At 30.0% G+C, this 27,443-nt stretch overlaps 3 protein-coding genes across 3 annotated transcripts; 1 reads left to right on the top strand and 2 right to left on the bottom strand.

Annotated features, from left to right (window-relative positions):
• The first annotated feature begins 1,644 nt into the window (after positions 1 to 1,644).
• Positions 1,645 to 5,068, top strand: Zip88E (Zinc/iron regulated transporter-related protein 88E). The gene is made up of 4 exons (XM_088183301.1): positions 1,645 to 3,835; positions 3,904 to 4,104; positions 4,502 to 4,658; positions 4,755 to 5,068. The coding sequence occupies exons 1-4, from the start codon at positions 3,266 to 3,268 to the stop codon at positions 4,793 to 4,795; spliced, it is 969 nt and encodes a 322-aa protein (XP_088039427.1). The 5' UTR covers positions 1,645 to 3,265; the 3' UTR covers positions 4,796 to 5,068.
• Positions 5,069 to 5,337: 269 nt separating this feature from the next.
• On the bottom strand, positions 5,338 to 8,648 carry ninaG (neither inactivation nor afterpotential protein G). The gene is made up of 9 exons (XM_088183019.1): positions 8,576 to 8,648; positions 8,310 to 8,512; positions 7,902 to 8,126; positions 7,619 to 7,825; positions 7,238 to 7,562; positions 6,252 to 6,376; positions 5,990 to 6,173; positions 5,627 to 5,846; positions 5,338 to 5,564 (listed from the first exon to the last, which is right to left on the bottom strand). Exons 1-9 carry the CDS (start codon positions 8,646 to 8,648, stop codon positions 5,420 to 5,422), a joined length of 1,707 nt encoding a protein of 568 aa, XP_088039145.1. The 3' UTR covers positions 5,338 to 5,419.
• A 3,436-nt stretch (positions 8,649 to 12,084) lies between these two features.
• Positions 12,085 to 13,156, bottom strand: RpL24-like (ribosomal protein L24-like). Its single transcript, XM_088183037.1, has 3 exons — positions 13,057 to 13,156; positions 12,393 to 12,715; positions 12,085 to 12,325 (listed from the first exon to the last, which is right to left on the bottom strand). The coding sequence occupies exons 1-3, from the start codon at positions 13,135 to 13,137 to the stop codon at positions 12,154 to 12,156; spliced, it is 576 nt and encodes a 191-aa protein (XP_088039163.1). The 5' UTR covers positions 13,138 to 13,156; the 3' UTR covers positions 12,085 to 12,153.
• Between the last annotated feature and the right edge of the window lie 14,287 nt (positions 13,157 to 27,443).

The raw sequence follows: 27,443 nt of genomic DNA, 5'->3' as shown, positions 1-27,443 counted from the left end.
TTACTAAATTCGAGTACAATTCGCATGATTCACCATATTTATTGATTAGCAGAACCAAAGCATTAGAATACACTAGCAACTATTATATCGATATATTTTATATTTTATTTACAAATTATTTTAATTTAAAAAAATCATTAATTATAAAAAAAAAATATTTTTGAAAATTCGGGCGCCAAATCTTTCTTCTTTTGAAACAATAAATCTAGAACAACATCGTCTTTGACAAAATATCATCTTTGATCGTTTGCTTCTGGATGCCTCCTAAATTTTTATACCAAGGGCCAGAGAACCACTCGCCGATTTATTCCAATAAAATATGTTGATCACTATTTTTTGTTGGTTTATTATCCGAGAGAATCTTATGAGGAGTGCGTAGATTATTATAATTCTGTTTGTTCGAAATGTGACACATTTTTGAAAAAATCATATTTATATGATTGAAGATTGTGATATTTTTATGATTCAAATGTGATTTACTTATATTATTTTATTATATCGCAATAATATTTATTTTAGAAAATAGTATCTCTCGTATACTTATTTATTTCTACTTATGTTAAAAGTACCATTAATTATTTTTTTATAAATGTTTATGTAAATATTAGTATTTAGAATACGTAAATATTGCATAACACTTTTAGTCCCAGATAGTTTAGACTAACATATGCAATTTTTTTTTGAAAAATCATTATTTGCATTTTTAAATAAATTATGTTATACACGTGTTCTCAAAAATTAAAACTTTTTGCGTACTTTTAATGATGTGAAGTAATAAAAAGAAATAATATTTAGTTATTACAACAATAAAAAATAATACATTTTTCATATGTATTTACTTAAAAAAATAAATATATGTATATCAAGTTTGATTTAAATAACCTAATATAACTAACCATAATATTTAAATTATATTGTCTAGTAAAACCTATCATTAGCTGGTAACAGAAAAAATAACATTGCATTATTTTCTAATGAATTTGGGTAAAAATATATCTGAATGGAGATAAAAATGTACAAATAGTAGTTTGGTGACTTGTGGCAATTAGACAGAGATTGAGTCGCTGCAGTAGTATTTTATTAAGAATTAATGAAGTTACATGTTATTACAATATATGATATTCCGTGAACGGTGCTCGAGGCACGCATCACCACGCAAGCCAGTCAAAGTCACCAAGGGAGTGTGTCCGGGAGGATGCACTCTGGTAGCACTGACGTGACGTTGGTAAAGGGCAGAATATTATTTTGGTGGATCTCTACGGAAAGATAACAGCTGGTGCTGCCTCGTCCACCGTTCACTTTCATATTAAAAAAACGTTAACCATTTCTTTATTTAATATAACATTATTTACATGTGCAATTGACATACAATACAAGTATCTAGTATAAACTATTTTCTTAATTACGTAAATGTACAATTTGTCATAGTTATGTTTTTCAGTATGCTATTTGTGTATAAGTAGAGAAAAAGTTGGCAAAAACCTTCTATTGAAAATATTATCTAACATGTAAACTATGTATATACTTTTAAATAAATAATACTACAGTGGTCCAGCGGTCACCATCTGTCTGCCAAATTAGCAATATGTTTACCAAGGAATAAATTTATTAAGATTCAATAATGTTTTGGCGACGGATGGTGAAAGGTGGCAATTATACACAGATTGAGCCGCTGCAGTAATATTTTATTGTAGTATTACAGTAGTTTACATTTTATTAATATAGTAATGTCTGGAGCACGAGGCAGCGCCGGCCGTTGCAAGTCAGCCAAGAAAATGTGTCATCGTTACGTCAGTGTTACCAGAGCGCCGCCAAGTTTTGGCCATAATAAAACCTATATAAATGGGCCCCCACAATGTGAAGATTCCTTAGTCGCTATATAATATACAGTTTTAAAATATATTCTGATATTAAAAATAACAAACGATTTTTTTGCAGTTTGTGTAGTCTAGTTACTATGCATGATGTATAGATGGAATATTAATTATGTAAGGACGGAATAGCGCATTTCGTAGCGTCTCAGACTAGTAACTCTTGAGTTGGCAGGTTCGAGCCCCGGCAGCGGCAGTAATTTTTTTTACTTATAAAAATTGCACTAATATTAAAAACAGCCCCAGCTGCAGTGACATCTATTAATTATAAAATATATTACAAACTAATTTATAATTAATAATATATATGTCACCGATTCCTATAAAAATATACCAAAACCTACCGTGTTCTATGAAAATAAAATCCATGAAGGTGATCAGAATTCGAAAAAATCAAAGGAGGACTATAATAAATATCATTTCGGAAAGTTTTGTTTGAGGAGAACAAAAAATGAGAAAAGGAGGACAAAATTTTTGTGTATGACGTCCGGTCACCTTAACTTACTCCACGTTATAAAACTAATTTGAATTAATGAGTCATGTTTAAATGTTAATATAGTTGAGATATCTCCTTTCAAACAGAAAATAATAAATTAAATGTGTCACAGAAGCAAAACTCTGGATATTAATTGGCCTGTATCATCAGCTAAGAATAAAAAAAAAGTTGTAACGTAAAGAAGATTTTAACGGCTGGTACGCGGATCAATAACGTTTTGAACGTGAGTTGATGCACGAAAATTTGATAATTATTCTAAAAATCAATAAATATACACAACATGATAAGAAGCATCTTATTTGAGTCACTCACAAGTTAATGAATCATACAGTACCAAATCATTCCGAAAAATATTTGTATTAGTTGATAGGTACAGATCGTTTTTAAATAATGTCACTATAATTTTTAATTCCATTATTTAGAAAACATATCTTCAAACTAAAATTATTCATAGTTATTCATAGTATTGATTACTTTGTAAATAATGTATTTATTACAGTCACTATTTATTTTGACTAAATATATAATAAATAATAGCCTAACATTAAATTAATAGCGAAAATAAACAGTTAGAGCTGAGTATTATTCTTATTAAGTATTTTATGCATATTACACATATTGATTATTGTACACAGAAAAATATAAATATTTATATGAACGTATTGTTACATTTTAAGTTTTGATTGAACTGTGATTATTAAATATCTTGTGTTAGACAAAGAAAAAGGCATTCGGTTGGGAATGTGTTATCAATTTTGATGCAAGTATTCAATATAGATAACGTTCCACATCAGTTACTCGGAAGCCCTCAGAGAAACAACAGTCGTATGTGTCTTAACAAAAGTGATAACAAAACAGTGCACTCTTTGTGTGTTGGATTTTTGGTGTCTCATACAAAATGAATCTGACCGAATGCAAAATAGTGGCAATGGCGTTGTTGGGAGTGGGGAGCTTATTAGTCGGTATGATTCCAAGTTGGATATATAGATATCCGGGATCAGGATCGAGAGGCTCATTGCTGAGATCAATTCTGCTGTGTTTCGGAGGTGGAGTACTTTTAGCTACTTCGATTCTTCACATGTTGCCGGAAGCTAAAGAGACTCTTCCAGAATACGCTGATGTATCATTCTGTGCTGGTTTTTTCTTGATATATGTAATAGATGAATTCGTTCATATTATATTCGGACGAGGGGTCGACGATTTTGATGATACGAGCTATCGACCGATCAGAGAAAGTGACAATGAGACACATCATCATCACCATCACAGTCACGGGAGCTCCGATTATGGATCGACTGAGAGGACCGGTTTGGTTTTTGGGACTGATCCTATTGCGACTGGATGCCACACAAATAGGAGAGAACCTTGTACGAGAAGTTCGGCTGGGAGCGGTGGACTTTTATTAGCTTTATCAGCTCATTCGTTGCTAGAAGGACTAGCTATTGGACTACAGAATATACCAGCAAAAGTATATAATTATTAATTGTTATTTTAAATTACTATTATTTTAGTGATTATTTATAAAGTCGTTTCAAGGTTTTGCTGCTTTTGGGAGCAGTTGCGTCTCATAAGTTAGTTGTCGGATTTTGTCTGGGAACTGAGCTGACAGCGATCGATACCATAAACTTGGGCATTCACTTTTTGGCAATATTCATTTTTAGTATGGGTTCAGTTATTGGAATTGGAGTTGGAATTCTCATAGATCAAGCTGATAATATCGTGCTAGGAATGATGCAGGTAATTATTTTTGTATACATTAACTTTTTTATAACTATTACTCACATGACAGATATGACCCATATAGATAAATAAATCACAGATTATGACAATGTTTTCTTATGTAACAAAATAAAATACATAATATAAGAAAAGTATTATGAGCATTTCGAAGATATACAATTTAATGTCGGTTTACGCTCTTTAACGGTTCTAAATACATTTTGCATGATTATTCCTTGGAACCTTGCTCAAAACAATGACTGTTGTTTAAAATCGCCATGTATCTATATTTTCAATATGATTTAATTAAAAATAACCAGTTAAAGATTAATAATTTCATTTTTGCTGTCAATGTAAATTGATATACTATATTGTATATACAAATATCAAATAAATACTCTTTATTTATTTTCAGGCTTTAGCTGGAGGAACTCTTTTGTATGTGACTCTAAGCGAAGTTCTACCAAGAGAAAGAGCACGGTGGCATCACGGACCGTCCTATTCAGGAATTTTACAATTCATTGCAGTTCTAACTGGTTCTCTCGTGATATATTTTATTAATAGATACTTAGGTAATACATAAAAATAATCTTAACTGCTAATAAAGCGCAATAAATGATATATTACGCATTAAACTATTGACAATCATTATCTCCTTTTATTTACAGACATGGAGCACGATCCAAACTTTAAAAATGGGCCAGTCTAACGACAGAAATTATTATTTAATAATATAAAAATGTGATATGGATTTTAATTGTCCAATAACTATAACTACTGGTATCTGTGTTGATATATTTATCGCTATTATGAGTGATTAAGTAATATAATTATATTTTATCAATTTTGGAATGATAATGTTAGATGTATGAAAGATGTATCTGAAATGGTTCAATGTATGGTTTAAAGATTAGTGTATATACATATATACATATATATAGAAAGTGTAATATCAAATATATTATACAGAATTTTTATTAAGCCTCAGTAAACCAAATTTATCTTTTATAAAAATATTAAAATTATTTTTGTAATGTAATTATTTTTTATCTATTTTATTTGTATATATTATTTTTAAAATATTAAAATATTTTTTTTAATGTAATTATTTTTTATCTATATTATTTTTAATTACTTTAAATAAAGTTGTAAATGAATCAAGAATTATGGAATTGATCATTTCGTATAAAATAGAAATCTTTTAATATACTATAACTGTTTATTATGATTGATAAAAAAACCTCAGACTTACTGAATGTTATCATAATAATTGATTGAATCTCAATCAAATAAATCATGTAAAATAAATATTAATAATAAATAATATAATTTATCATTTATGAATATTACTTGCATCATATTTTATCAGCTCTGCTGCTCTTTCAGCGATTGCTACAATGATTGAGTTAGGAGATGAAGAAATTGGTGTCGGTAGCACACTTGAATCAACGATTCGCAAATGCTTTACGTTTCGTACTCTAAAATTATCCAATATAATCAATAACGTTTTTATATTGGACAAATAAAAATATATTAATACCTTAAAGAGCTATCTACTACTGATGAGTTTCCGGCCATACTGCAAGTTCCAGCTGCGTGATGACCAGTCAATGCACCGAATGTAGTGATACACTTCAAATACTCGTCGTTTATATCATCAGTCCATAAATTAAGACAACTTTTTATCGTTGGCCAATGTATAACAGCTCCGATACTCTTAAATATAGGTGTGCTGATAATTTCCATTGTCGATCGAATAGCTAAAAATATTTATACAATCTAATTCAAAATATTCTGTATGGCAGAATTGAAATTAAGCTATATTATGATAACACTCCTCTCTAGTCTGCAGGCGAGTAACTTCAACAAACAGATAAAGCAATCTAACAATTATCTCACAAACCTGCAATCATACAATTGATATCGAACTCTTCTGATAGATACATTGGATCTATTAACGGAGAACTCTGTGGATTATTATCTTGGAGAGTAACAGTTCCTCGGCTATGAGGCTGTAAACAGCTATTTATTAATATGATTCCTTCTTGATCTGGTTTATCATAATATGGAAAGAAGGCTCTGAAAGTCTATAGTTTGTAATAAAAAAAACAATATATTTAAATTTAAATAAATAATAGTTGTAGAATAAGAAATAATATTTCAACCTCGCTCTTTGTATTTGCTATTTCTCTAAGAATGAATTCGTCAGTTGAACCTAAAGCAAATAAGACGATCGATGTATGATTGGAACCCCTGCTTATAGCGGTCACTCCAGGTGTAGATAAATAACCTGAATCATAAAAAGTAATATAATTTTGTTAATGCTGTATGAATGTTACTAAAGTTACATTATATATTTACGAAGTTTATAGAACTAAAACTATATAAGTGAAAAAGTGCAATTTTGATTTGATAATTGTATCTTGAAAAATTCTAATGGTTTTGGTTGAAATTATTAACTTAGTAGTTGTTGATTGTACTTACACCGTTGTAACACATTGGGCTAATGTCTATCATGTTACAACTGAGGATTTATCATAAATAAATAAATCTCTGAAAAACTGGATAAAATTTATTACCTGTATTATTTAGACATGGGTTTTCTATGTATGTATATACATTAATCACCCTTTCCGATACATAAAATTGTCAATTCTTATTCTTTCGCTTATAATCCAGGACAGGAAATAATAAAAAAATAATAAATAAATTGCACATGTTCAAGAGGTACATCGTGGTCGCGAATAAGTTGACAACTCGAGATGTGAATAAGAATATGTTGGCAATTCGCTTTTTTGCGCATCTGTGCCGTGAATAAATAATTATCTCGATAAGTTCAACAACCTTGTTCCAATTCATTGATAAATTTTTGGACAACTCATATGTAATTTGAGACAGTATAATTTTATAACTTGCTGTGTATCATCTAATCTAAATCATACAAATGCACATATTGTTAAATCAATGCTCTGAAAAAGTAATATTTTTGACTTCACCGAATGAAGAGATGGTTTAATGAACCATCAATATTTGAATTGAGTAATTAGTGAAAACAGAAAATGAGTACATCAATGTAAAAAAAATAAGGTCTCCGGTAACTTATGACAAAGAGAATATATAAACAAAATCATAAATGCAAAGTATATCTAACCTGTTCCAGAAGTTATATATTTGTAGATGGATTCCAGTGATTTTATTTTATTCATAGTCACACTCAGAGGTTCCTTTATTGAAATATACAATGGCATGTTAAGATGATCGTGCAAATTCTTTCCTACACCTTCAGAAACTGATACTATTGAAATATTATGCTTTTTTAATTCAGATTCGGGTCCGATGCCAGAAAGCATCAACAATTGAGGAGTTTGAATCGCACCACAAGATAATATTATTTCATTTAGTGCCATAATGCTCCTAGTTTGATTGTTTGATGATCTTATATCTATTGAATATGCTTTGTTTCCTTGGAAGTTTATCTGAAATAAAATTTATATTAATAAAGTGCATGATTTGTTTATAATTATCAAATTACCTTTGTCACTTGAGCGTTGAGAATTATATGTAGATTGTGCTTGTAAATGTATGGTTTTAAATGGCTGTGATACGTCGATTCTCTTTTACCATTAAATATGGTATGAAGAACAGGTTCAGCTTTCATATTAGACTCACTAGCCGCTTTAATAAATTTATCAGTCAATTCTTTTAATGCATCATCGTTATCCGAGAGTCTGATGACTCCCTGAAATTAATTATTATATTAATAAGTAAATTACTTATTTAGTATCAAGCAAATATATTAATAACAGAGGATTTACTTGTGAATAATTTTTCTGTATACATTCAGTATATTTATTGTTGGTTTCAAAGCATTTGGTATGCATAAAATATTTATCAATGAATGGCTGAAGTTCTAAATAGTTCCAATTTTCTGCTCCTATTTCAGTCCATGTTTTATAATCTTCAGGAACGCCCAAACCATGCAGGAAGTAATTTATATTTCCAGTGCCACCTAATCCTTTACCTCTCGGTATGAATTGTATCTGGAAGAGTTATTGTTTATGCTTATAGAAAAAAACGTGCGGGAAGTTTTGGAATTTGATAGAATTGTCAATTCACTAACTCTGTCCCGTTTATATCATATCTTAGGTAAGAAAAGTTAACTTTTATTTACTCAATTAATCTTAAACATACATAAAATGGTGGAGCATGAATAAACATCTAACCTTATTCGAGAGTCCAAACGATGAGTGACTTTGAGGCACAGTTTTAAACGACCAATCGTTTTTTCCTCTCTGAAGAAGCGTCGGTGCAATCGGGATACTTGAAACATAACCAAACTCTCCACCCGCTTCAATCAATAACACATTCACGTCTTTGATTTCGGAGAGTCTAGCAGCAATGACACACCCTGCAGTTCCTCCGCCAACTTAAACAGCAACTTGCTATGAAACATGTATTAAATTATATTAAAATTATTAGAAATACACACCGATAATGTAATCATAGTAAGGATATATATTAGCGATGTTCTTGAACGGTTTTCTCATATAATTATGTAACATTATTGCTAGGAACAGTAATAATATCGACCAATAGATCGTTTTCGAAGTAAAATTACTGTTAGGTGAAGTCATTTTTCACTTTACAGCGCCGATGTTGGCAATATTCTGATTTTATTCAGTCCACGTGTGAAAGAATACCATGAATGTTTTGAAAAGGTTCCCAAACTTAAATATTATATTAATAAAGAATTATATTTTCAATACAAACTATTTTTTATTTTAGATATGCGTATTAAAATAATATTAGAAACTAAAGGCAATTTGCACATTTAATGGTTTAATCATACAATGCAAAAAATCAAGCAAGCAAGAATAATTACATTAGAAGGCCAAGAATGATACACAAATTTTCATAAAAATGTTCAGAGAAGTTGCAGATGAGATACATATGAATATAATAATAACATTACAGAAGTAGTATGGGTAAAACTTTATTAATTTAAGTTTCAATAGAAATGAGAAGTAAGATAATTATTCTAGCATTTGATTTGTTTATTAGTATAGATGAAGATTTGTAATGCAAAAGGGCATTGCATGGGTAAAGTGGAGGTGTTTCAATTTGTGTTTAAAAAATTGTATAACACATTGAACTCGAAAAAATGATAATCAATATAGAACAGGTTTTACATACTAAATATTATAAAAAAACAAATTACACGGAATGTAAATAGTACATGATTAATCTTCGATTGCACATCAACAATCTTGGAAATTTTTGTTCAAGTACAAGTTGCTGAGGGAGATAAAAAAAAGGTCATAACGAGAATTTTTGTTTAAAATCGATTTCGTAAATTTTTATCGGAGGAGATTAACGGACTATTGCCACAAGAGCTAAAAAAAGGTCGTCACGGTAATTTATGCTTACAAGCCATTTAAAAAAGGTTATTTAATATTTGAGAGTTGGAGTTTATCATGGAATTTTTTTTATCAGTAATGAGGCATCGACCAAGAGGAAGACAATTTATATACTATAGTGGAAAATGTTGAACAACACTTGGAGTAATTGGATTATGAATGCCTTGCTGACCTTACTTTAAGAAGATTATACGCATAGTATAATTCCATATTATTTTCTAGGGTGGTGCTGATAACACATATAATTATATTGCATCAGATTCCAATAAATAACCTAACATATTGAAATTTTCATTAATCTTCAGTATTCAACCTTTTTTGATAATATAAATTCATATAAACTTTTATTAATTTATTTAAATTAGAACCATCATAATCTAATACAGCATGATGGTATATTAATAATATATAGTACATAAGAAAAAATATAAAATATATTTAAATTAATTGATACGAACCGGATCATCTCCTTGTTGGTGAAATGTGCAATGACAGTGTATTAATAAGGATGCTAGCGAATTCTAAGATAATAGAAAAAAATGTGTAATATTTCATTTTTAGTTCTAAAAAATATTAATTGCCAGTTATCAATATTATATTTAATTTGTTACATAAACACCAATTAAATAACTTCCTTAGAAGCAATAAGTTAGTCCTACAAGCAATCCAAAAAGCATTTATAAATATTAGATATAAAATAGGAGCAAGATAAGGTCCTTGCTCCTTCACTAACAGTATTATAAGAATGATAATTATTTATAAATCAATAATTTATAAACAATCAATAACACAGGCCTGTGATGTGGAAATTGTCTTGAATGTAAATAGTGTTTTCAGGTGTTGATTACTGGAAAAATAATGAAAAAAAATCGACCAGGTACAGTTTCTTCACAAACTATACTTTTAATTTTGCCTTTTAGTAGAATGAAACGCTTTTTATGTACAATATATATATACATTTATAGTATATTAAATAATTATTTTATGTGTGTTAACACTTAAAAAGAGAGTACAAATCAGAATCAAATGCATTTGCATCCAAACTAGCACAATTGCAACAATAAAAATAGTGAAAATCAGTTCACTAGCCTATTGGTGTCTGTCTGTTTTCCCATCCCCCATACATTTCCTCTTCCATTTTAGTGTCTCTCTAGTGCCTTCGTCCACCTACAGTATGTATTAAGATTGCATTATATGTGTGATAGTGCTCCTGGCTTTGTGAAACTACTTTTTAGTTACACAGTGTCATTTAAGTGTTTATGCTTGTTTTCAGGGGCAAAAGCTGGCCAGTCGGTAGTTGTTTTTTAATATTTCTATAATATTTCATTAAATAACATGCATTTTTCTAGCTAAAATAAGGAGAAAAAATGACCCACCTGCCTCAAATGACGTTTTTGATTAATAGGAGAGCGCAAAAATAATTATTCCCTTTCATAAGTAAAAAATCCATGCCAAAAGCAATAAAATCTTGCCGTGGCCGTCGCAGTGGTAACGCTAGTTACCTAGCGTTCCCACTGTAACAGCGCTGACACGACTTTATCGCTTTTGACTTCTAAAAGGTGATAATTGATTTTGCTCCCTCTTATTGAATAAATTTTGGTTTGAATTCACTTTAACCAATACTTTCATTTTAGAAGTCTAGTAATATCGGTTAGGATAGCTATCGTATTTTTAAAACATAGTGTAATATCGAAGCGCTGACACTATGGAGCAATATGTGAGATGTGTTGTCTGTCTATACTTCTGCTTATTTTCCTATGAAAGTTTAATTGGCTTAGTTTGTATTTTGGACTTAGCCCAATGAAAGTTCTAAAACTTAGTTTTAGAACTTAAGTTGGGTTTGGGTTTGAACAGCAAATGTACGTTCCGCAACTGTCAAATTAAGTTTCAGACATTTTAAAGCAGCATATAATTTCATTAGCCTATTAGTTAAATTATATTTTCGGTAGTAGAAACATTAATCTACCAGTGAAAATGTATTCGAACTTCACCGAAAAATACACTTTCACTGTAACATTTATATATCGCATGTAAATATATATACATATATATCTAGCAGTGAAAATGTATTGTGATATGATTGCACTTAAATGACATTTCTTTGGGATATATTCGACTGTTTTTTTAGATTTTACTAGAGGGATAACCTGAGAATTTTTGGTTAAGAATCATTTCAGCTTTTTCCAGAGAGGGTAGCAGAAGCTGGCTTTTTTTTAATATTTAGATTTCATTAAGATTCATAGTATTTCAATTATTCACAGGAATTTTTCTGGGCCAATTAAAAAGCTCTTACCTGCCCCTCCCCCAAAGGACGTCCCTGCTTGTTTTTTTAAACAATGGCCGTCCAATGATGTCTTAACTCACCAGGTTGTTTCTGCTATATTTGTGGCCATTATACTGTAAACAAATACCAATTTTCTTGAAAAAAGTGTGTTTTGCTTAGTTTGGCATGATGTTGGGGGATCAGGACAAGCCTTGGCCCCCCCCATAAAGTTTGTTCGGTTTGCGTGGAAAACTAAGGAAGTGGTTTCATGGTAAAAAGCAATCTTTTCAATGTTTTATAATAATAAAACATAATGGATATTATTCAAGTAAATTTTTATTTATCGTATAAATTAACGTTAATATTAGACAGTAACCAAATAGAATATTATGCTTCGATCATTTGAACGTCGTCAACTTCTTCGAGGGTTTCTTCTATTGGCGCTTCGACCATACTTCTTCGGCCCTTGGAGTCGACGACTTCGATCATCTTCGATACTGTTTCTGTTTCCGTCTCCATTTCCTCTTGTTGGCGTTGTTTAAGACCAGCGGCGGGTGAACTATAAACCAATACACAATAAAGCAAAAGAATAACACAAAAATTACGTTATGATAAACAAAACATACCGTATAAGCGAGATATTTCTTTGAACTTCCTTGATATCCTTGTCCATTTCGATCTCTCTGCCCTTCCTGAGCCGTTGCATTATGTGGTTGTTGACTCTGCGCTGTCTGATGGACTCGACCTTCTTCATGGCCACCACGGTCTTCGTCCATAGCTCGCGGTTGTATTTGACGGGCACGTGTCTCTTCTTTTCGAACTCGAATGTGGGATCGACGGATAATTCCTTGCCGGCCGTCTTTCTGTACGCCTTGGTCCATTTAGTTTTGCGAGGATTCTTCTTCTTTTTGAATGCAGCGTGACATTTTGATCGGCAAAATTTAAACACCTATAAAAAAAATATTGAAATTTCATACAGTGGTGAAATATGATAAAAACTACTATTATTAAAACAATCCTGTCTGACAGAACTGATGCATACAACCAGATCGCCTGTCGCCGCGGTCAGATATCGCTTCCCGCCGCGACAGATCGCTCTCTGTGTGCACGAGCCGTAAGATATTAATTTGATACAATTTGCATTTACGACAAATTAAATGTAAACATTTGAGACATAAACAGTTTTGTTGACACGTTTGAATTTTGAGGTTATGTTTGAATTTTTGCGTTTTAAGTCACGATTGCGGTCGTCAGCTGGGGTTATTTTTGGTTTAAATTATTGAAATTTACCTTGCAATCATTCCTGACGAATTGTATCCCGTGGCCGGGATACACTCGAGATGAGCAAAAATAGCACGTCTCGATCCGCATGGTTACTGCGGAGAAAAGAACTGTCAAACGTCACGTTTTTTTACATTCGCCGCTAGATGTCTCCGTCGTAGTTTGTGTTGTTTCGACGACAGCGCCCTCGATGGTGAAAATTTCAACTAAATCAAACCATTCGTCTCGCTTTTTTCATATGGCAAGTATAATTTTTCAAATAAAAACTTTTTCTCTAAATCCATTTTAATAGTTTAGTATTTTGTACATTAAGGAAAATAATACTATAAGTTGCAATTAATGACTTTATGTAAATAATAATTTGAATAATTTAATGTTATTTAAAAAACAAAATTAAATTAAAACGAAAGTCTTGTTAGCACTCGAGTGACGTGTCTTTTCAATTAAAAGTAGGCAAAAACATAAATTTATCAAATGTTTTGACATGGATTGTTGCATATATTAAAACTATTTTATCACTAGTTTTTAAGCTGTGTGGGTCATGTAGTAGCAAAATTAGGATCATAATTTTTTTTTATTTCTAAAATAAATACTTACATAGAAACTAAATATTTTGAAACGCAATATAAATAAAATAAAAAAATGCTGGTTTTGAGGATTGGTTGACCAAATGTATTGATTTTGTTTCCGTTAAAAATGATGCGCTGCTCTATGGATTCTGAAAAAAAATGGATATTTAAATTTAATATATCCAAATTTATATAAATTTGAACTTAAAAAAAGTTAATTTTCCGTACTTTTCTGCTATTATTGGTTAAATTTAATGTATAAAAAATATTTTTATTTATATACAATAATATTTTCGTTGAAAATGAAGGTATTCAAACTACCTCATACAAAAACCGCAAGAACTTGTTTTGTTGTGTTCACTTCGATCGTCAGATCTGGTTCAACCAAGTCACTTTGAATCTCACAGAGCTTAACTCGATCTTCCTGACAAACTTGTAATTTTATAAAGTAGCGCTACGCTTCCTGACAAACAAAACAGCACGCATTTATTGCACAAATTGTACGACTGCATTTAAACTGTTGTAATTTAGACTTAATAATATCAACAAGTGTCCCAATTATAATATATACAGTTGGTTTTACGAGCTAGACATAAAATTATTTATGTCTATGGAACAGTGTTACAAATAAAAGTTCATTTACGCTGTTTTACTACCAGTTATGATGTCATTTAAAAGGCATTAAACGTGTGTATACTAAACAAATTAAAATATTAAAAAATAAATATTATGTAATTATTTAGATACATATAGTATTTTCAATAATCTATACTCGCTAATATGTTTTAGATGGACGTTAATGCTAGAATTACAAAATACACACATTTAACAACGGTTTAATAAATGCCACATAAGTGCGTCAACGGCTTGTAACGTGTTAAATTAATAATTTTTAGTACAATATACAGGATTCAGTACAAAAATCGACTTCAAGTACACGATCAATAACCAGCAACAAGGCAGATATAAAGCATTAGCCAATAATAAACAAACGAGCTATAAATTAGAGAAGATATCGATCGGATGGTGTACGGAGTTATTCTCGCCGGCCGATATATCTACCTAGCATTGTTGAGCTGCCACCTGACGTTCTAATACCTCTTCGCAAAGTCCCTAAACTTCATCGCAGAGTAAGATATTTAACTGCTAAAATTTTTATGTATATTATATGAAATGCAAACTCATCTCGCAACGCACCATCTCTCATACTCCCACCCCTCATTAGCACGAGCTTGATAATAAATAGATCCATGCATTTAGCTGGCCCTTAATTTAAATTATTTAATAAGCTCTTAAGTCGATTATCTCTAAACACGCAATAAAATATTATAAAAAAGTCAGAATTTTACTGCTTTTTATGTGTTATTTATATACAATTATTATGTAATTGTATAAAAATATTATTTTATTGACAGCAAACGCGACGAGGACAAGTGAATTATTTCTACATATTTTTTATTTTGTTTTTCGTTCGTTTGTAAGTACTAATATGACGACTTGACGTTGAATGTAATCTGACATTTTGACAAGAAGTCTTTCGCAGACTCTGTGTCGGTTTTTTGCAATTTTTTTATTATTACCTTAAAGCTTGTTACGTTTCATAATAAATTAAAATTACACGTCGTCCATGACAAGAAAATCGTCTTTTCTGCCATTTACAAATTTCAAAATAATAAGTTTTAATGTGATTTGCCACGTTAAAATTTTAGAGCAGTTTTTACATTAAAATTTAACTTTAAACATCGTATAAACTTGATACTAAATAGCTACAATATATTGAACGAATGGTCCAAAAGCGAGTGCCGTTTTGCGATAAAAGTATTTAACATCGACGACTACACTTTTATGAGCTAATAATTTTAACGTAAAATTTTCTGCCAATTTTACACATAACATTTTAATGGCAGATACTAAAATATAACAAGAAGATTAAAAGAAAGAATAACGAGAAATTATACATTTATGGTTATAGAAAAAATGTTTTAACCTTAAACAGATAATGATAACTACTTTTAGATGACCTCAATAATATTCGATATATTAAATTCTCCGTAATTTCTTGAAAAAATCTTGATACTTTTAGTCTTTCTTTAACTAACAATATAAGCTTATTTAAAAAAATAAAAAAAATGGTTATAAATCACAATTATAATTTAACGACCTATTCTCTATTTGCGTTAACACAATCAGTTCGAGAGCTATCTATTTTATCATTATTCCTAATTGAAAAATTGGGTTTACACCCTTTACTATTAGCTCTAAAGCACATGATACGGATATACGTTCAATGTACTTATCATTACTCCTGTTTATATTTTCGAGAAAGATTGAGAATTCTTGCGATTTCTCAATCTTTCTCGAAAACTGTTTGCTTCCACAAAAAATATTACGATATAAAATGAAGCTACCAATTAGATGATTTTGCAAAATCGAATGATTTTTATTTTTTTAACTTATTAAGTTTCAACAAATATTTTATTTATATTAAAGGGCAGATGAAAGAAGGTCGGTTCCATATAAATCTAAATAAATATAATATAAATATAGTATTATATTAAATGGAGCCCCGTGTATTCCCCATATTCTCCGAGCTCTTACTTTACACTTTCAACCGGAAGCGGGAATAATATATGGCATATATTTTCTAATATATTCTAACAAATATGAAATATGTACATGTGAAATGTTATATTTCTGATGGCTTAAGAATATTGCAATATATCATATAAACTTCAGGATATAAATAAATATATGTATGTAATACTAGGAATATGTGCATTTATGATTTAAAATAAATTGAAAATGAAGGAAAACTCAAATTATTCCTATGGCGGATTCGTCAAAGAGATAATTTCCAAAGTGTATATGATATGGTCAGTACATCCGAGGATGATAACGTCTTCATTTGCATGATAAAAGTTTTGCCGACCAAGCTAGGTATGGGGTTTTTGATGGGTCGCCAACTCGACCGTCAAAAATAAAGTGACTCTTGTAAATTGATCAAGTCGTATACTCATGTGGGTAGATAATAGAGGTATAAATTTTATATATAAATTTATTTTCACCGTGGTTTGCGAAATATATAGGGCCCCGAAAGGAAAGTTGTTAAGCACAGATTATCTGGGATTTATCATATGAATTGCTTTAATTGAACAATGGGGTAAAAATATTTTATTACTGAAAATTATAACGTGAGTAGAAAAAATATGGAAAAATTACAAAAGCAATGAGACATTTATTATTTATTCATATATGAGTCAAATAATTTTTAATTATCAACGCTACATTGTTTCATTAAATTAAAGTTAAAATAATAATTTATATAAACATACATATTATATATAAAAAATAGTATCTATAAAAATGGTATCTGGTTTTATTTATTGTAATATTATTTAATATCTATATAGATCAAAAGCAACAAATATGCGATAAAAAGTTAAAATTAAAATTACAAATATGTGCTATTGAAGCATCTTAATTCACGGAGGCTCAAAGATCACGGCTGGGTTGGACCAAAACTCAGACGATTGATCTGGAAAGGTTGCTTTATTGGAATAGGAATAGCTTAAGTATGTAAACCTTTTTATTTGACATGTTTAGAGAGATATTCACATAGTAAGATACATGTACACATGGTGTACATCACAGGAAGGCAAAGGTTAAAATACATTTTTAATTTATATCAAAAAATGTTAATAGCAATAATATAATAATAATATAAATTTCTATATGCACTTGAATTTATTTGTATTTAATTTATTTAAATACACTAAATTAACCATACACAAATATCCATTGAAAGAAAATCATTTTATCTGTTTGTTACAATGTTATCTATTTTGTAGATCTTTCTCAAATACATGCTTAACATTTTAAAGTTTAGTTACTTTACAACCAGTAAGTAGGTGGAAACAAGTGAGAAGCTTATTAGATTATATTAGATATATTACAGCTACTATGACGGACGAGTATCGTTTTCTCCGAGCAGTTGTGGAAAAGCTGGCCAAGAGATGATGCCCGTGGAAGATCATCAGGGATTTTATAAGTGGCAGTGACAGTGTCTGGAGGCAGTTCCTCATGCTGCGATGGTAGTGTTTGGGAGTTCCAGGTCGTATCTTCGCCTCTGCCAGGCGGGGTGTATCTGCGGAGCCTGGTAGGTGACTGCCTGTGACTACCTTTATATATTCAGGACTGCAAAGCTTGCTCACTAATCACATTCATGCAGCGATTATCCAGCCAATCGATGCACTCGTTTCTTAGATTTACAAAATAAGTATACGCCTTTAGAAAGTTACATTTGCTTGATTGATATCTCCGAGGTCGAAGAATTGTGTAGATATAATGCGGTCTTCATTTTGGCCGAATTATTTTACTGTTGATCACACATTGCCATTCTTTAATATATGCACTGCTGATTTTCGTACTAAGTGCATTATAAATAAGCTAATTTAGCATATCCCGAATGTATAAAAAATATAAAAGTTGATAAATTTGATAATAATATTTACTAAATAATTGTTAATAATATATTAAAACACTTTTTTGAAAAAAATAACGGCAAAATCAAAATTAATTTATAATCTTATCTGTTGGAAATGGTCAAATTTACATTTTAAATTTGCTAATGAATAATTAAAATATAATTAATGGTTAGTAGTAAAAATGTCTACATAATTGGTTTATCTTTTCATTAAATATTTTACGAGCTCTGATTAGTGACAGTTAAATTTTTAACACATTCAATATATAAAGAAGACTATAACAAGTTATTTTAGTTTTAAAGATACAAGTTAGAAAATGTTTAAGATTGTCTTATTGCTGATTTTATCTGTTACTGTTTATTCGAGTGCTTTTATAGATGATTTTAAAGGTATATTTTTAAAAATAAGGTATAATATAAACATTTATTATTACTATTTATATTCATTGTAGATTATGATGAAATTTCACTGTCGAAAATATTCGATAAAGAAAAGTTTTGTCGTAAACAAATTAAATTCATAGAATCGTATTGTAAAGATTTTTTCACTACAACCACTAAAAAATCTTCTGAAGGAACTACTCAAACAACTAAAAAAATGTCTGCAACTACAACTGAAACCACAACTGAAACAAAAACTAAAATGGCAACTATGATTACTGCTCCAACTGTAAAAACTTTAAAGAAAAGTTTTATCGTAGACAACTTCGATTTGTGGAATATTTTTTAAATGCTTTTTAATTACAACCGCTGATATTTAAAATAAATAAACAATGGTTTAAGAAAATTTATAATTACAATGAAAACTACAATTTATCTAAGTGAAAAAACATCAAAGAAAGATTTATAATCAAAAGGTACTATAGAGAAACATCTGTCGTTCTAAGCTATATTACACAATATAATACTTGATTACAAAATAATAACACCTTAAATTAGTAATAATGACTTACACATGTAAGTTGCAGCGGTAGATACTATTTAAAATATTTGTCTATACTATTGAAAATATTAAACAAATTAATATCTCAAAATAGATTGCTTATTTATTAAGATCCAAATTTAGTTAAATATTATTAACAACACATTTATATTAAACTATTTGATTTATTATGAACTACGCCAAAACAAATTAAATTAAATATACATTTAGTTAATGTAACTAATTGTACATAAAATCAATCTTACCTGATATCTGAAATTAATTAGTTCATACCAGTAACGAACACGTTAAAAATTACCAATTAGTATTTTTTAATAAATTAAGATCTTAACATATATTTTTAATTTATTTTCGTGCAATGGGTGTTGAAAAAAGAGCGAGTGCAAAATTTATATGACGTGAAAATTAAGAAAGTCTGACATATTTTGACTTACACCGATTGATTACGCCTATCATCTTCTTCCATCGTCTAAGATACCAATTATATATAACGAAACTGCAATGCCTTATAGTCTATTATATAAACAGATCTTTACTTGGGATTATGACAAACAAGATAGTTTGTAAAAGCGAAAAAGATAAATTTTATATCGACTTTATCTTAAAATCCATATTTAAAACCACTCTTTGTGATATTATAAATCACGAAACTGTTCAGTGTTATGAGTAAGAGAGAAAATTATATTATTTGCAAATAAATAATAATAATATAAATAATGATGTTAATATTATTTGTATAGTAGTAGCAAATGTTTGCAATACAATCCAAGCGATATTATAAATAATAAGAAAATAATCTAATATAAACATTTATCTTGTCACAATTGCACGAATGTGTAAACGCCCGTATAATAGGATATAGAAAAAGTTTTTTTTATGGTATTTAGCCATTATATTGTAACACAAGAGCCATTATGGTATTTTATTGTTAGCCATTTCGCATTGTGTGTATGTATGTGCATTCATAAAATAATCTTTTCACCTGATTCGTTTCGGAAAAATTCGAGCTGACCTAGTTGAAAATGTTATTGAAAGTTGTAAAAATTCGGTCTTCATGGGTGGGTTTTCCTTTCATTAAATATTTTACGAGCTCTGATAAGTGATAGTTAAATTTAAACCACACATATATATAAAGAAGACTCTTTAATAGTTTCTTTATTTACTTACAAGTATAAGAGGAATTGCTACAAAATGCTTAGGATAACTTTATTGCTGCTTTTAACAGTGACTGCTTACTCGAGTGCTTTTTTTGATATTTTCGATGGTATGTGAAACTATTTATTAGTAATTGTATTTATAAAAATATTTAATAAAAACTATTTATTTTTAGATGATGACGATGATGAATTTTCAATATCGAAAATATTCGACAAAGAACAGTTTTGTCACAGACAAATTCGATTTGTGGAATCGTTTTGTAAAGAATTTATAACTACAACCACTGAAAAAACAACTGAAAAAACAACCACTGAAACAACTACTGATACAACAGCTGTTTCAGATGAAAGCACATCAATGAAAAGTACAACATAATCAGGACACTCTGGGTTAGATACCCCAATCAGAAAAATATAAAAACATCTATCGATCGAAGTTATTTTATAATATTAAATATAATATAAGTCTTAAATGTAATACAAACATATAAGTATAAAACACATTAATATAATAACATTTACTGCTTATTTTAATATATGAAAACATTAGATAAATTTATATAGTGGTTACACGAACTACGTTAGATAATAGTATACATCTGATTTAATGTAAACAAATTTCACAGAAAATTAAATCTTGACCGTTAGCAAAAATGTATTTAGCTATTTAATATTATCATGTTTAGAGCATCAAACTCGCTTAAAAGTTTTGTTAAAGAATATTTAACAAAATAAGAGCTTAACTGATTTGTTGTAAGACATTAATTTATTTTAATCATTTTTTAAATCAAGTTTAAATAATAAAAAATACGCTTTCGTCAAAACAATGTAAATTGAGAAAAATATTTACATAACGGCGCGAGAAAAATAACAAATTTTCGCCTACCCTCTTGTTCCATTGCCTAATAAGACAATTATGATTGAATTATGGGGGCGTTAATAAAAATATTATATACCAAAATATTTTAGGTATGATTTTGGTACTTGACTTTTCCGTATGTATTGATTTTTTTCTGCATTTATTTTAACGTTCTGAATACTTTCGTTAATCTAACAATATTGTATATTTTTAAAATTTGCTATTTAAATTGCGTCAGTTCAAAAATAAACTTAGCGTTATCTGGCTTTTTATTTTTGTATGTAATTCTAAGTCGTACGCGATTGCGTTTCGGAATTCTGTTACTGAATCTGTACGGTCTAATTTTTACGTGGCATAATTTTAGTTATTTGCCATATACCTGACGCGACTTTTTAATAATGTTAATAAAATTACTTATATGATAACTATAAATTACTAAAATCAAAAAGTAGAGATCAATTTTTGAATATTTGATTGACAACAATGGAATTTTTTAATCTCAAAGATCACACATTTTTTCATTAATTTGTTTTATTATGTGAAAGACAAAACTACTGCTAAAGTTTATTGCCGTTAAAAAGTTTATTTGTTTTTGTTTATTTATTTATTTATTTATGTATTAAAATTATAACCATCGTGACCTGACAGGCAAACCTAATGCGTCACGATAGTCAAAAGTACTAATACATCATAATACATATAATACAAATATAAACAAGACAAAACAACAGACACAAATCACCTCAACAGGTGTGCATTGTCCCATACGAACTGAACCAAAACTCCATATGTGCAAGAGAAAATGTCAATATTTCTATGGACAGAATTGAGTAGATAAATAGTCTTGGCCAGAGAAGAGTTGGCAAGTGCTCCAGTTCTACACTTAACAGGCAAGAATAGTGGACGCGACCGAGAACTATAACCACCTTCAGGAGCCCACATTTGAAGCTGCTCGAGCACTGAAGGATTGTCTACGATGCCCTTGAGCAATTTCCAGAAGTGTTTAATTACATAAACACTTCTGCGAGTCGACAAAGAAACGTATCCCAGGGCTCCCAAAATAAAAGCACTGGGAAACAAGAACGGATAATACCCGTATGCCTTCAAGTATAAATATCGAAGAAATTTACGTTGTACTTTTTCCAGCTTCAATTCATTACATTGATTCATTACGCCTGGGATGCAAATGATGGAGCTAGTTTCTAGTATGCTGCGGACTAGAGTATCATAAAGAGTGCGCAATACTAAAGTATTCCTGAAGTAACGCGCATTTCTCAAGATAAAACCGAGCATTTTTAAGGATTTGTTATGAGTCTCTGCAATGTGCTGGCTAAATTTCCAACGTTCTTCGAAAGTCACTCCTAAATCCTTAGTTGAAGAAAACCTTTCCAGAAAATATCCGCCTAGGTGGTATGAATATTTTGTCGGCGTTAATGACCTTGAAAATGAAATTGTGTGACATTTTTTTACACTGAAAATCAATTGGTTATAGCAAGCCCATTTCCATATAGAGTAGAGATCCTCCTGTAGGTCGAGGGAATCAGAAATCGAATGCATTTTCTTGTAAATCATCTGCATATAATAAAAAATCTGAATGCTCTATTGCTGTTTCTATGTCATTAATGAACAATAAAAACAACAATGGACCCAAATTGGATCCTTGAGGTACTCCAGTAGGGGTCTTATATCGTTCTGAAAAAGAGTTATTATACTTGACGAATTGATATCTATTGGTCAAGTAATTTGAGAATAGATTTATGAGATCTTCAGAAAACCCGAAATTAGATAACTTTTTTACAAGTAAAGCATGGTTAACTTAATCAAATGCTTTTTCAAAATTTGTGTATATGACGTCCACTTGTACACCAGAGTCCAATGATTTTGAAACATAGTTAGACAAAACCATTAGATTAGTGACAGTGGATCGAGATTTACGGAAACCATGTTGTTGGTTGAGAAGCATACACCTGCAATGATTAAAAATGTATTTATGCAAAACAATTTCAAATAATTTTGCAGGTGATGAGATCAAAGCTATTGGCCTGTAATTGTCAATCTGAGATTTGGGACACTTTTTATGAATCGGAGTGACTTTTGAACATTTCCACAATTCTGGAAAACAAGAGGATCTCAATTTATTATAAATTTATTATTATAAATTTATGATAATGGTATTTATAATAAACGTGTGAAATGACAATAAGTGGTGGTCTGCTTAGCTTTTTTCTAGTTACTTAGGGCGCCGCCGTCAATATATAATATCTATGGCAATTTTGTTCATTCTGGAGTACCACAGGGATCCATTCTGAGTCATCTGCTTTTTGCACACATTGATCCCGGTCGTTAAGAGGAGTGATAGTAGGAGCTAAAAGTTAAAAAAATTTAAATAAAAATTTTCGACATGACAAAAAAAAATTTTTAGTCAAAAAAATATATCAAAATATATTTTTTTTGTCACTACATTTCGAACAACTGCTTTTGAATTTATATAAAATCACCAATGCTATAAATTGATTCTAAAACTTTGACTCTAAAATGCCAAAGAAATATATAGCACGTAAGTTGATTTATTATTGGGTAACATATGGTGAAAATTTACATGAAAACTTTTTAAGCCTCCTTTGATCAGAATATGTAAAATAAGTCATATTTAAAGGTGGTACTAGGTACCAAAGATCCACAATTTTGTATGCATTACGTCGACTGTTTCGCGCTACGCAATTATAATATTGCGCTTAATATTTAAATTAAATAATAATAAATTAACAAAATTTTATTATCGATTTTTTTTATCGAATTTAACATAGGGCTGATTTAACAGCTGTTTTAAAAGACTTTTATAAATATATATAGAATCTGATTTAATGTATATTAAACAAGCACAAAATAAAGTAATAAAAAACTCTTCACAATATTTTGAAATTGGATTTTTACGAACCAATGATAAAAATAATTAACTGCATGACTAACCAGGAATAATATGTGACATCTCTAAATTATTATTGTATCTTTTTCCAAAATATTAATAATAAAAATAATTCATTTATATGGTATATTTATAAATATAAAATTTTAATAACATTAGATGCTCTCAAATGAAAATTAGCAAATCTGTTTTATAATCGCCTTAAAGTTTTTTTTAAGTTCATAAAATTTTAAAATCCGCAATTTCATTTTGACATAATTAATTTGATAACAGCCGAATATGATTCAAGCCTTTAATAAGATTACTCTCCAGCTCTCGGACGAATACTAGTTTTCGTCAAATGTTTGAATAAAAAATTATCACAATTACCGAGAGACTAACTCGGACACATATGTATATGTAAATATAAGGTGGTACATATATAAAGAAATTTATTATTTTAAATGTAAATAAATTATTGAACTTTTTATGTGAGTAGAGAATTTGTCATTGAATTTGATTTTAGATTGAAAATTTTTGTGTATTTTGCTACTCTAAATTTTATGTATTTAAAGCAAATAAGTAAGCAACAATAGAAAGTAAAAATGAAAATTTTCTCATCCATTCTTCGTTATTAAATATTTTTATCAATAGTTTTGTAGGGGACTCTATACAAAGGCGCTTTATGAATCGCCATCAAGCGAAATCGTAATTTAAACAAAGGCGGTGTAAGAATCAATATTTTTGGAATTGTCTTCAAAGGAAGCATTATACAAAAAATAATAATAATTAGGGATCATGAGACTTTTAAAAACTAAGCATGGCTCAATCAAAAATACAGCTTCTTTTCAAACAATAAATACGCTCGAAATAAATACCACTGTTTTCATTTATACCTATGTGTGGAACTATCGAGCAGATAATTTAATTTTATTTTATACCAAAAGAATGCGTTAATCTGATTTGGCCAAAATATACCCGTTCACCATTTAGTAAAGCTCTAGTAGCTTCAGCATCAATAATATAAAATAATCAGTACTTATTTTAGTTTTAATTAAAAAAATGTTCAAGTTCCCTTCTCATTCTTAGCAACTTAATCAGAGAGCTTAAGATAATCTGGTTTACCAGGAAATTATAAAACCTGATCACATAAATATCAAATATACATCGAATAAATATAAACTGAGGCGAAACCATTTCTCATTGTTTGATCCTATCTTGAAAATAGTCTGCTCTTTTAGTTATATCGCGATAAGAAGAAAACGTAGAAAACCCACTTCAGAAAATTTCACCACAGCGAAGCATTTTCAACTAACGATAACATAATTCAAAGTCGTCGGAGTATGCATGTTTTAATACGCGATACATCATAACGTTGCATAATGTCGTCTCATATGTGAAATTTACGACTGACCCCATTCGATATATCATAAGTGCTGAATAGATAGTTTCACTGTATTGTATTTGTAATAGCTACGTTCAAAAACTGATAAACAAGCAACAAAAAAGTGGAAAACCATTGATGAAAAATAACAAAACATGCAAATTAGTGTTGATTTTCCATGTTTTTTTTTTATATTTAAAAGAAAAATATTATATTAATAATTTATGTTAAGCCTCAATAGTTTAATACCAATGTGATGTACATATATAAAAACGGGCACCCCGACAAAGCCGCGCAGGACAATCCCGCGCCGACTAAGCCGCGCCGTCATAGCCGCGCAAAGTCAAAACAAAATTCATTTTATAACATGGTTTTTATTTATTAATAATTACAAATATATATAGGAAAAAGGAGGCATCTCGCTACCGCTCGCGCCGACTTTCCCTGTAGAACCAAACAACCTAACCTTTTTTTAATGATATTGTATTGATTTACTTTCATTTCGGTATATTTTGTAACTGTCCAACATCATCCAATCTATGACTAACTGTTCAAAAAGCGAATCACTAGTGATAGAGCTGTCCACAAAACAAAATAATTAGAATTAAAAAAAACATTTTCTTTCATTTTATTCAATTTTATAATTTTGATTTGCGCGGCAATGTCGGCGCGGCTTTATCGTCGCGGTAATGTTGGGGTTGTATTGCGCGGCTATGTCGGGGCGGCTTAGTCGGCGCGGGATTGTCCGGCGCGGCTTTGTCGGGTCCCCATAAAAACGATAGCTCTGTAAGGGATAATATTATACATAATTTCACATTTGGGAGCGTCAGCGATTTTATGAATCGATCCTCAAGAGAAGTCGCTAAATTAGAGCAACCAAAAATTACAAATCATTTCTAGATCTGCAAAATAACAAACAGTGGATGTTTAAGAGCGCCATAAATATTAACTAAGTATTGGCAAAAAATCTTTAATAGTTATTAACCTTCGAACAATATAATCATTAAAATGCGTAGTAAGAGATTCTATAGTATTAAAACAAAAACATTAAAAAACTCTGTGTTACCATTAAATTATATAATAATTTAATAATAGTAACCATGGAGAAATTCAAGAAAAAAAATGGGCGTTATTTAGAAAAAAATATTTACAAGGACTTGAACACTCACATTTATTAAAGCAGCACCGAAACATAACAGCTTTCGAAAGACTCTACTCTGGGCTGCCATATGGATCGCTACACCACTTGATCTGAATCACCACACATTCGACATCGCCGCCCAATACTGACACTTGAATTGTATCTACATATATTTGGTATAAATAAATGAATTGTGCAATAAACATTTGAATATATTAGACCGTTCTACAAAGTCACAACACTTATCATGAAACCATAAGGCTGGTTTCACACGTGCTGGATGGATTCATCCGGCACTGGCCCGACGTTGCCCATACAACAGCACGCCCACTACACGCCGCACGGTGGGGTATTTGCTCGATCTTGGCGGCCAAAAGTCGATTATGAAAATTCAAGCGCAGGTAAAAAAAAAGTTGCTCTGTAAAGCTGATAATTTTGCGCATAATAATCATATATTCCCCCACTCCTTGCATAACGCTAGCGCCCCCACGACCGGTCGGAAGTCAGTCATCCCTTCGAGTGCACGCATCGTTTTCTCGGCGTCGATTGCATACTCGTACATTGGACAATTATTCTTATTTTATTTGAGTACACTTAAAAATCAAAACCATTGATTGTAATAAAGCAGATAAGTGTTTCTACGTTTCATATCTTTTTGTTGTAGTTGCTGTCATATTAAACACACAATATTGTTTTGAATAAGTACCATTTTTTAATACTTTTTCCTATTTTTTTTTTCTAATTTTGAGTTCATTAGCTATATTTACCACTACCTTTTAATGTAGATTTTATATACAATATAAAGCTCAGGTCTTTCTCTTTATGATACATGTAAAATTGGCTGCGGATTTTTGCGGTTTTTAACACATTGCATACCATTATTCTTAAAAATGGGACGGGGCTTAGTCGCGAAAGTTATGACCTAAGCGTTTTAAAATATTATAACTTTTTAATT

This window comes from Plectrocnemia conspersa, unplaced genomic scaffold (assembly GCF_051122295.1).
Source record: "Plectrocnemia conspersa isolate PC_06_02 unplaced genomic scaffold, ASM5112229v1 ptg000003l, whole genome shotgun sequence".
NCBI classification, from domain to species: Eukaryota; Metazoa; Arthropoda; class Insecta; order Trichoptera; family Polycentropodidae; genus Plectrocnemia; species Plectrocnemia conspersa.
The sequence above is the reverse complement of the archived record's forward strand: the minus strand, read 5'-3'. Positions and strand labels throughout refer to the sequence as shown.

What these genes read in the sequence shown, in the direction of transcription:
- Zip88E (XM_088183301.1), top strand. Translation starts at nt 3,266, where the DNA reads ATGAATCTGACCGAATGCAAAATAGTGGCAATGGCGTTGTTGGGAGTG. An exon ending in TACAGAATATACCAGCAAAA is followed by an intron (nt 3,836 to 3,903) that starts GTATATAATTAT and finishes AGTCGTTTCAAG; the next exon opens with GTTTTGCTGCTTTTGGGAGC. An exon ending in TTTTATTAATAGATACTTAG is followed by an intron (nt 4,659 to 4,754) that starts GTAATACATAAA and finishes TTTTATTTACAG; the next exon opens with ACATGGAGCACGATCCAAAC.
- ninaG (XM_088183019.1), bottom strand. Translation starts at nt 8,648, where the DNA reads ATGTTACATAATTATATGAGAAAACCGTTCAAGAACATCGCTAATATA. An exon ending in TCAACGCTCAAGTGACAAAG is followed by an intron (nt 7,563 to 7,618) that starts GTAATTTGATAA and finishes ATTTTATTTCAG; the next exon opens with ATAAACTTCCAAGGAAACAA. An exon ending in TATCAATTGTATGATTGCAG is followed by an intron (nt 5,847 to 5,989) that starts GTTTGTGAGATA and finishes AAATATTTTTAG; the next exon opens with CTATTCGATCGACAATGGAA.
- RpL24-like (XM_088183037.1), bottom strand. Translation starts at nt 13,137, where the DNA reads ATGCGGATCGAGACGTGCTATTTTTGCTCATCTCGAGTGTATCCCGGC. An exon ending in TCGTCAGGAATGATTGCAAG is followed by an intron (nt 12,716 to 13,056) that starts GTAAATTTCAAT and finishes TTTTTTTTATAG; the next exon opens with GTGTTTAAATTTTGCCGATC. An exon ending in AGAAATATCTCGCTTATACG is followed by an intron (nt 12,326 to 12,392) that starts GTATGTTTTGTT and finishes ATTGGTTTATAG; the next exon opens with TTCACCCGCCGCTGGTCTTA.